The sequence below is a fragment of the Ovis canadensis genome, chromosome 21 (assembly GCF_042477335.2).
Source record: "Ovis canadensis isolate MfBH-ARS-UI-01 breed Bighorn chromosome 21, ARS-UI_OviCan_v2, whole genome shotgun sequence".
NCBI classification, from domain to species: domain Eukaryota; kingdom Metazoa; phylum Chordata; class Mammalia; order Artiodactyla; family Bovidae; genus Ovis; species Ovis canadensis.
In genome coordinates, this window is record NC_091265.1 from 22,066,042 (window position 1) to 22,076,379 (window position 10,338).

The window sequence follows — 10,338 nt, forward strand, 5'->3', positions numbered from 1 at the left end:
AGTTGAAGCTCCAAATCTTTGGCCACATGATGCAAAGAGCCAGCTCACTGGAAAAGACCCTTATGCTAGGAAAGATTGAGGCAAAGGGGAAAAGGAGGCAACAGTGGATGAGATGGTTCAATGTCATCACTGACTCAATGGACGTGAGTTTGAACAAACTGTGAGATAATGAAGGACAGGGAAGCCTGGTATACTGCACTTAATGGGGCCACAAAGAACAGGGCACAACTGAGTGACTCAATGACAACCACAGTTTTGTACTTTTAGATGTCTGATTCCAAAATTTATTTATTCTTTTCAATACTGTTGCACTTGTTTCTGGCATACAGTTTGTTACTTGGGTTTAGTTTGATCTTTCCAGAGCTTGCTTTTAAACTATGTTGGTAATGTCAGGAAGATCCCCTGGAGGAGGAAATGGCAACCCACTCCAGTACTCTTGCCTGGTAAGTCCACTGGACAGGGGAGCATCATGGACTACAGTCCACTGTGTTGCAGAGTTGGATGCAACTGAGCGCACTTGCACACAGTGTGTGTCCAGGGCACCCTGCAGTCCAAGGCTGAAAGTCAGGTGAGCAAGTGAAGTCGCGCAGTCATGTCCGACTCTTTGCAACCCCATGGACTCTAGCCTGCAAGGCTGCTCCGTCCATGGGATTCTCCAGGCAAGAACACTACAGTAGATTGCCATTTCCTTCTCCAGAGGATCTTCCCGACCCAGGGATCAAACCTGGGTCTCCTGCATTGCAGGCAGACGGTTTACCCTCTGAGCCACCAGGGAAGCCCAGCCTAAGGCTAACTTTAGCAAATCCTGCCTACACTTTGCAAATAAGGTAATTCCTTTTAAAGTCTCCTATCCATTGCCAATATACTATATACGTAGGTATTTCCATTTTAGCTTGTGGTAATATGAATTGTTGATAACCTTATATAAACTCAGTATTTTTTGGCCGGCTTCTTCCTAGTAGTTCTTTACTCAGCTTCACAAGGAGATTAGCACTCAGCCACAGACTTGAAGATACTTCTCTGCAGATCTCCAGAGCTGCTTTCTTTTGATACCGCCTCACTTTCCGTATAGCTACTTAAGTCTTCATGAACTCCATTCCTTTCTCTTTAACTCAGTAAGACCACCAGTCTCTGCATGAGTTTCCCTCTTATAAGATTCTGCTTCTTTTTTTAATCATTTGTTACATTATTTTTAAATTTTCTTTTTAATTGGAGGATAATTGCTTTACAATGTTGTGGTGATATCCGCTGTACATCAATGCGAATCAGTAACAATTATGTATATATCCTCGCCCTCTTGAGTTTCCCCCCTTCCACCCCTCTTGTGCTTCATCTTTTAAATCGCCTTCAGGCAACAAGTAGAGACAATTTTTGTGCTCACCTTATTTTTTTCATTTTTCCTAGGGATGAACAGTTCTGTGCTGCCTGTTGGCCAGTATCTGGACATAATCGTTTTATATATTCTTTGTTTTGTCCTATTTTTTAAATGCAAGAGGGTAAATCTAGTCCCTATTACTCCATCATGGGTGCAAATAGAAATTTATTTTGTGGTTCTTTGTTTCATTTTGCAAGGTTAAAAGTTTTCAATAAACTTATATTTTCAGTATTTATTATAAATGTAGGTACCCATTTAAATGGATTATCTTTCTGTTCAGCAACAATTATTCTCAGATAATGAATACATACTGTATTTATCCAAACTGTGATTAGAATTGTTAATCATTTTGATATCCTAGGAAGAATTCAATACAAATCAACAAACTTTGAAGGAAATCAATGTGAAATAGTAGTCATTTCATAGAATGGATTTATTCTATTTGTTAGGAATATGTATAATTTGTCTACTAAAATGTTGGTGAATAATAAAACCTGCTTGGCATTTGTTACAATTATTGTGCAACATAAATAAAAGAAAACATATCCAGATTAATATTCTTAGTGTTTTAATGTGGACATAAATGAGTCACTTAAAATTATTCTTCCAAATTGGTAGTAGCTTCCTTGTCTTTTGTCTTATTCACCACGTCTGGTGAAAATCCATGAGATCTTTAGAGAAAAAAATTGTCTGTAAAGCATCAAGTATGAGAAGAACTGATATGGTCCAGGGTGGATGGGAATCTGTTCATAATGTCACATGAGGCAGTTGGCGTCTATCAGCTGCTGCTCCCGACTTGATTTCTGCTCTCATCAGTGACATGCAGACTGCTCAGTCTCTCTGATAACTAACAAATAGGTGTTATATTTTTTGAATTCTCTTGATTTCTAGCATAAAAAGCATGAGGTAAATAAAATATCCTCTCTTACATTTGGTAATATAGTGGTTGGAAAATTATTTGTATACAAAGATGTATACATTAAGAAATTAACTTTATTAACACTTTAAACACACTACTGAAACATACTTCTTGTCATGTTCTGCCTAATTTTCCATCTGATCTTCCATTTTCTCTCTTTATCTTTCCAGGAAAACAGTTGGGGTTTTTTGCTGTGGACCCAATTCGATTTCTAAGATTCTTCATAAGCTGAGTAATCGAAACAATTCCTATGGGACAAGATTTGAGTACAATAAAGAATCTTTCAGTTGAAAACCTCTGAGATGAACAAGGACTCTAAAGAAGGAATGAGTGCAATTTCTAAGGCTTTGAAATGCAGCTGAATCAAACAGCTGTGTCGTGCCAAACAGTAGCAAGGTTTTCTTATTTATGATTATTTAAAATGGAAATGCAGAGAGAATGTGGCAGGATGACAGGTCACATTACACATTTAATCTGGAAACCAAAGAGGCCCTGAAGGATATCTGATGTGATTATTCACTTTTCACTGCTCAGATTAAAAGAAAACTATTAGGTGCACACTGTTGATTTTTATGGCAGATTCAAGAACTCCCTAGTGAGGAGTTGCACTTGCTCATTGTGAGGCTGATAGCCTTGGTTCTCTTCTAAATTGTTTTTGGTTGAACAAATGCAAGATTGAACAAAATTAAAAATGCATTGAAACTCAGATTACATTTTCTACATGAGTATAAACAGAGCATTGATTTAGCAAAGCTCCAGGCCAATATACTAGGTGTCTGAAAATACAGTACAGAATTCTGAGTTGATACGGGTACTTTGTGCCGCTTGCTCACTACTGATGCTAATACCTCTACTTGATATCTGTAAGCTTTATGCTCATTGAACCTTTTGCAGATGCTGATATAATATGTATTGATTTTTTTTTATATTTTTCTTTCATCTTCGTTCCTTTGTCTAGGGAAATCTGCCTTCCCTTGGCATGTGTTAGACACGATGATTTAATCACTTCTTTCCGTTCCCAATTTATTTAATCTATTACTATTGCATTTTAATGAGGAAATGTCATTAATGTAAATTATAAAGGGACATACAGACAGATAATTTTATTTTCCTTTTTCAGCATTTTGACTTCCATTATTATTTCCTTTTTTCCTCAGTGTAGTTTATCTTTAGGTTTTAGTTTCTTAGTCTGCATTTTGAAGACTAAGAGTATTGTGGGTATTTTGTCTTCCAGTGGTCACTGAGATATAAATTCTTTCTCTTTTTTTCACACATTGGTTTATAATGGAGACAAAGTGTGGTCACTTCCTTGAATAGGAAACCTGTATTTTACTCTTTATACAAGAGGAAATACTTAATTAGTTATGAAAATTTAAGTTCTGAATCAAGAATATTAGTGATTCACTGTCTGGCATTCTGGGTCTTGATAAAGAATTACTGAGTTTAAAGTCACTGTAGGGACTGTGCTGTGTGATCCTATCAGCTTATGCTCCCTGCCCATTATATTCTCAGCTCAGAAAATATATTTCACTACCTTAAGAATTAAGGCATTTTTACAATTTAGTGGTTTTCTTTTGTAGACTTGCTATCAAATATAGCACATTGCTGAAATCAGCAACATAGCTTGTGTTGCCTTTGTTAAAATTTTGCATGATATAACATAACATGATGGATTCTACTGTCATCCTTTTGCTCTGACTCACCAATAGCAATCAAGCATGCTAAACCATCTAGCATTAAATGCCCATAAACATATTACAGCTATTTCTTCCTCTCGTTGGAACTCTTTCTTGTTCTCTGTGGAAGGAAAGTGAGTCAGAAAAAGATATGGGAAATGTGCAATGTTCCTGCAGATTTAGCTCTGAAGGCATATTTAATAACCAGTACATCTTGGCAACACTTTCTAAAATAAAAATAATTTTCATAAAAACACATAACAGGAGAAAACTGGTAAAAAGAAATGAGTTAGTACAGGCTTATATGCAATATTCTTGACTAATTATAATTTATTTATGTGATTATGTTAATAAATCTCATTTCAGTAAAACTGGCAGAAGAAAAGTGATCTTTCCAAGTAGGTCTGCAATACTAGATGAAACTCTGCCTATTCTATTTAAATTCCAGTGGATATTCAAACACTGAGTGTTAGACATAGGTAATTTTTGCTTCTGTAAGTAGGAATGAAACTAGGACTTCATCCTGTGTGTATGAGAGCTTTGTTTTGTTTTGAGGAATTCTTTCTCTGGGGCTAATTCTTATCAGACTGATCTTTAAAAAGTAATTTTAATGACAATAAATGTTAAAATTGAAATGGTATCCTTGAAATCTCTGTAAGCTTCCTTTAGGTTTGCAAAAGATAAAGCAGGCAGAATTTTTTCAGGAGACGGCACAAAGTTGAGTGTGCAGCAGTGTAACCTTAGGCATTTCGGTTCTGGGGTTGTTAATGTCCCTGGCTAGTGGTGTGACTACGGAAAATTGCTCTTCACTCTGGGATGAAGATTTCTCATTTGGACCAGACCTGTAGTTATTAGTCTTTTTAGTAATGTATATTTTTGAGAACTTGATTAAAGTGAATATTATGACACACCTACAAAATATTACATTTAATTTTGGTGGGCCCACAATCTCCAAAAGCAGGGACTCCTTTTTGAGAACCTCTGAACAAAATAAGGGTTTCCCAGGGGGTTCAGTGGGTTAGAATCCACCTGCAATGCAGGGAACACAGGAGACACAGAAGACACAACTTTGATCCCTGGGTCAGGAAGATCCACTGGAGGAAATCATAGCAACCCAGTCCAGTATTCTCAGCTGGAGAAGGCTGTGAAAGAGGAGCCTGGCGGGCTACAGTCCCCAGGGTAGCAAAAAGTAGGACATGACTGAGCTACTGAGCAAACACACACACAAACAGAAGAATCATTTTTATATTTGTTTTTTTTTTTAACCTATACCTTTCAGTTCTCTGATTTTTTAGGGGAAACTATCAATTTTTTTACAGGATTGTTCTAAGAAATGAGCTATGTAGACAAAGGAAAGGAAATTCTCTTTATATTCCCCCAGACCAAGAATCCATTGGAATTTTCCATTCCATTTTTAATCTTTTTTGGATCTCCTGTTTTGTGTAAGGGAATGCTATGATTTTTACATATCAATTATTTTATAATACTAAACTCAGATTCACACACATACACACAGACCCTACTCACATATATTTAGAGCTTGCTGTTTTTGTCTTTTGGGGTGTTTTTTCATTTTGTCTTTATTTGTTTTTTTTAATTCAAGTTAAAGTTTAGATGATTGATAGTTTTGTTTTGTTTGTTTTTTTTTTAATTTAGTGACTTTAAAACACCATTCAGGCATTGTGATAGTATAAACACTTAAAACAAAGAAATAGAGCAATGTAAACAAAGCATAGGCTGAATTGATTTAGTCAATGTATTCGTGTTACTCATAACCCCCCAAATCAGAGTGTGTTTGAAGCATTAACAGCAGGTAATGAATTTAAATTATAAGCCATCATTAAAGAAGCTTGCTGGAAGCATATGGGCCAGGATTGTCATCAATAGATCAAGTTGATGATAAAGAATATTTATTATATTAATAAGAAAAATTTTAAGTAAAAAATTGTGTTTCTTTTCTTTAAGGATGGTAAACTCAGTGGAACAGTGATTTTTCTAAACACCCCATGAGACACATTTTAAAGTGCTTCTCCAATAAGCAGATCCCTTTTCTTGCATTATCCAGGAAACTTTAATATATTATAGAAACATAAAGTGATGAGGTGGTTGGATGGCATCACTGACTCAATGGACATGAGTTTGAGCAAACTCTGGGAGAGAGTGAAGGACAGGGAAGCCTGGCATGCTGCAGTTCATGGGGTCACAAAAAGTCAGACACGACTGAGCAACTGAACAACAACAAAGTGCTGAAGTTGGAACTACTCTGATCGTGCAGTTGAAGAATCTGAGGCCCAAAGGGAGATGAAAACTTGCTTCGAGTCATTCATTGAGTTTGTCACAGACTAAACTTTAGTCATCACTGCTACTGAAAACGGAGAAGGCAGTGGCACAGCACTCCAGTACTCTTGCCTGGAAAATCCCATGGACGGAGGAGCCTGGTAGGCTGCAGTCCATGAGGTCACTAAGAGTTGGGCGCGACTGAGTGACTTCACTTTCCCTTTTCACTTTCATGCATTGGAGAAGGAAATGGCAACCCACTCCAGTGTTCTTGCCTGGAGAACCCCGGGGACGTGGGAGCCTGGTGGGCTGCCGTCTATGGGGTTGCACAGAGTCGGACACGACTGAAGCGACTTAGCAGCAGCAGCAGCAGCAGCTACTGAAAGGGGCTTTCCTGCTTCGTGTGACAGATACATCTAATGAGTCACATCTGTTGGCTTGAACCTCCCCGTGAACTCTATTTAGTGCTAGGTGGAAAATAACGTATGAGTGTTAATTCCACATTCAGGTACAGAAAATCAGTCTTTCCCCCTATGTCTTTTCTAATTTCTTACTTAGTCTTATATGTTTTGCTGATTAGAACCTATTTCCAGATAACAGTTTTAAAATGTGTCAGTGGTGGTAAAGGGATTTTGTTTTCCAGGAGTTTATAATGGAAAAATACGTAGCAGTATAGTTTCTAGGAAATGCTAATATTGCAATTTTAAATTTAGAGTCATAGACCAAAGTCATAACTTCAACAGCCTTCTAACCACCCAGGGAAATGTTGATATTAAAACAAATGACTTTGGTTCTCTGTTCGCATGACCATAACACACTTCTTGTTCAGGAGAAGAGAGTCAGCTTTCTGTAAACTCCTGAGACAGGAAATAAATGAAATCAAGCATAATGAGATGGACATTTAGTTCTACTACCACAGAACAATGAGAACTCTTTTTCCTTCTGTCTAAATCTCCCCTCCATTACCCCAACTTCTTTATTTCATTCTGTAGTATTCTCAAAGGACAGAGTTGCAAAAGCTAGCTAGATGAGGTTTTCCAAAGGAAAAAAGCAGACTTTCAATACTTGGCAAAGAAATGTCCAATAAGGGAAAAGAGAGAAAAGGTCATGTGAATCATTTAAAATTAGCAGAGTTAAGCAGCATTGTTTTAGAACAGACACCAATAATGTTTCTGAAGCTAATACAGAGAATTTTTATTTTCTCCTATACAAAAGTTTGATGTTCTTGTTTATAGAATCTAAAAATAGATTTTTATTGTATTTTACACTGGTGCAAATACCCAGTAGTCTTAATGCAGAGTCTTAATACTGTAATTTAAGAATTGGTAAGGGCAGGAAATGCCTCATAGGAGCAAACCTGGAAGGGAGAAAAAGGGAATCAAAGAAAGAAAAACTGTTTAACAGATCAGGACATGTTAATGCTTTTTTTTTCCCCCCATAGCATAAATGCTCAAATGTGTGGCAAAACTAGCTATTAGTCTGGTTTGGAAAAATGTAAAGAATGTTGTCTTTGGTTCATCTTTAGGAATCCTCTCATTTTCACTGTTACTTGAATTTTTGTAAAAGCTTTGCTTTTGATCAGAATTCTATTTGGCTTCTATAAGAATTACAGCTTTGATGAGCTGCCGGTTGACCTGGAGACAACACTGATATTTCGATGAGGACCAGCACCACATAAATACTTTAGTATATGTGGCAATAAAGGGAGGCTGCCATGCACTGCTTCAGCTGCCGATGCTGCACATTGACATTCTGTCACTGCAAGGTCATATTTCTCAGCACTTATCCTTCTAGCCAGAGAGTGAAATCTTCTTAAAAAGGCAGATGCTGAGAAAGACATTCTGCTGTATCAATAGTGTATCTGTTCACCTACATCAGCACATTCATCTAAAGATAGTTATCATATTAAGATAACTATAAAATTCATTTTAGTGGTGAGAAATATCCCCAAGGCATAATAAGGGAGGCAAGCTTGCCTACTGTAGATATACAGCACAGTATATATTTATATATATATATGTAAGCACAGTTCTCTCAGTCATGTCCTACTCTTTGCGATCCCATGGACTGTAGCCCGCCAGGCTCCTCTGTCCATGGGGATTCTCCAGGCAGGAACACTGAAGTGGGTGCCATGCCCTTCTCCAAGGGATCTCCCCAACCCAAGGATCAAACCCAGATGTCTGGCACTGCCGATGGTCTTTACCATCTGAGCCACCAGGAAGCCCATATATATGTGTATGTATGTATATATATATATGGCTCAGCTGGAGTGGATACCTTGGAATATTTAACCACTTTCTCCTTAGCCAATGGATTGGCTGCTATATATATATACTCAGCTCTCCAGCTGAGCCTTGTGTGCTAAGTTGCTTCAGTCATGTCTGACTCTTTGCGACCCCATGGACAGTAGCCCACTGTCCATGAAGATTCGCCCATCAAGAATACTAAAGTGGATTGCCGTGCCCTCTTCTGGGGGATCTTCCTGACTCTGGGACCTAACCCGTGTTTCTTAAGTCTCCTGCATTGTCAGGTGGGTTCTTTACCACCACCTGGGAAGCTGAGCCTTAAGGTATGCAAAATACCTTATGACACACACGCTGGAACCTGACCTGGATTGAACACCAGGCTCAAGTGATTAGATGTGCTACGCAGTTTAAGCTGCAAACCCCCCGAGACTATCCAGTTCAAGAAAATACCAGCTCTTAAGTCAGCTTGGCATCGTGAATCACATACCCGGGTACCCACTAGGTACAGTTATATTCTTATGTAAAGGTGGCCAATATTTGCTCACCAGATGGCATTAGGAGAAAAGTGTCTTTATGGTCTTGTCCTTTTCATTAAAATTTAAGTTCAGAGTTGGGAAAAGTAAACATCACTTTAAAAAGTGGGAATATTTGGCAGCAGTTCTGTTCTTCCCTGAGAGTGTGCTAATTTGATCACTTTATTCAGCCACCTCCAGTCTGTAGAGTGAACAGGATCCTGGGTTAGAAATCAAAAGACTTGTAGCCTTTAGCCCTGAAAAGTATTCGACCACGTGCATAAAAATAGAAATAGTATCCACCTCTGCTAAACTCACAAGGCCGCACTGTGGCAAGCATGCGGAGGAGAGGAGGAGAGGGTGGTGAAGAAGGATACATTCCGGGCAAATCTTCCTTAATAGGTGTTCTGATAGTACAGTCAAAACACTTCTCTGTGTAAAAACACGGGCTTTTCTGAGTTACAGCCATTGTTAACTAAAAGAATTTATATTTTCTGGGCAAGTAGAGAAGTACCCACAAGCAAATCGGCACCACTATCTCTCTCTCCTGAGATTTCTATAAACAAAGCCACCTTTTTGTCTTGTATAACTGCCTTCTGAATTCCTCTTGAGTATTTTAGATCAGGCACAATGTGGCTGGAGATAGCTGTATTTATCTATGAGAGTTGAACTAGGAATTGTTGGAGGGTCATACAAGTTACCTGCTTATTTAAGGGTGATAGAGAAAAATCAGGTGCTTTTGAGACATCCTAGTGAATTAAAACAAGGCCTAATCTTAGAACTAGAAATAATTCTTAAAAAGCTTCGTAGGAATAATTATACAAAGCACCTGGATTGTAGCTATTTTATCCTGGATGGAAATAAAATTATCTTTTTTCTTACTCTTAACAAAGACACCATATTATATATTTTCATCAAAGCTTTGTAGATATTTGTATTTAAATTATATATATGCATATGTATGTGAGAGAATATTTTTATGATGGATTTAAGGAAAATTTTCCTATATGAAATCACATTCTACAATAATGTGTAATGCTACTTTCCAACTTTCATTAATAATTGGAGAAAACATAGTTCACTTATCACAATGTGAGATGCTCAGAATTCTAGGCCCTTGATTCTTGTTGAGCTAAATGGAAGTGTGATTTTATACAGTGCTGGAGAAGAAGCACTATGTCAGATTCAATACTTAAAGAATTGGGAAAAAATACACTTATTTATATATGTAAGTTTATTGTTGTAGAATTATGGTACATTGTAGAAAACCTTCATTGTTTTGGTAAACAAAGTTTGGGTAAATATTCCTAAAATTCCTTTCATTATAAATGAA

The 10,338-nt window shown here is 37.4% G+C and overlaps 1 protein-coding gene across 4 annotated transcripts in view; it reads left to right on the forward strand.

The window, feature by feature from the left end:
- Positions 1-4,610, forward strand: part of NOX4 (NADPH oxidase 4) — a 182,257-nt gene extending 177,647 nt beyond the window's left edge. For all 4 annotated transcript variants that reach the window (XM_069564778.1, XM_069564780.1, XM_069564776.1 and 1 more), the window contains one exon: positions 2,465-4,610. In XM_069564778.1, coding sequence (XP_069420879.1) covers positions 2,465-2,585 — 121 coding nt within the window. In that variant the 3' untranslated portion in view covers positions 2,586-4,610. The remainder of the gene's footprint in view (positions 1-2,464) is intronic.
- The last annotated feature ends 5,728 nt before the right edge of the window (positions 4,611-10,338 follow it).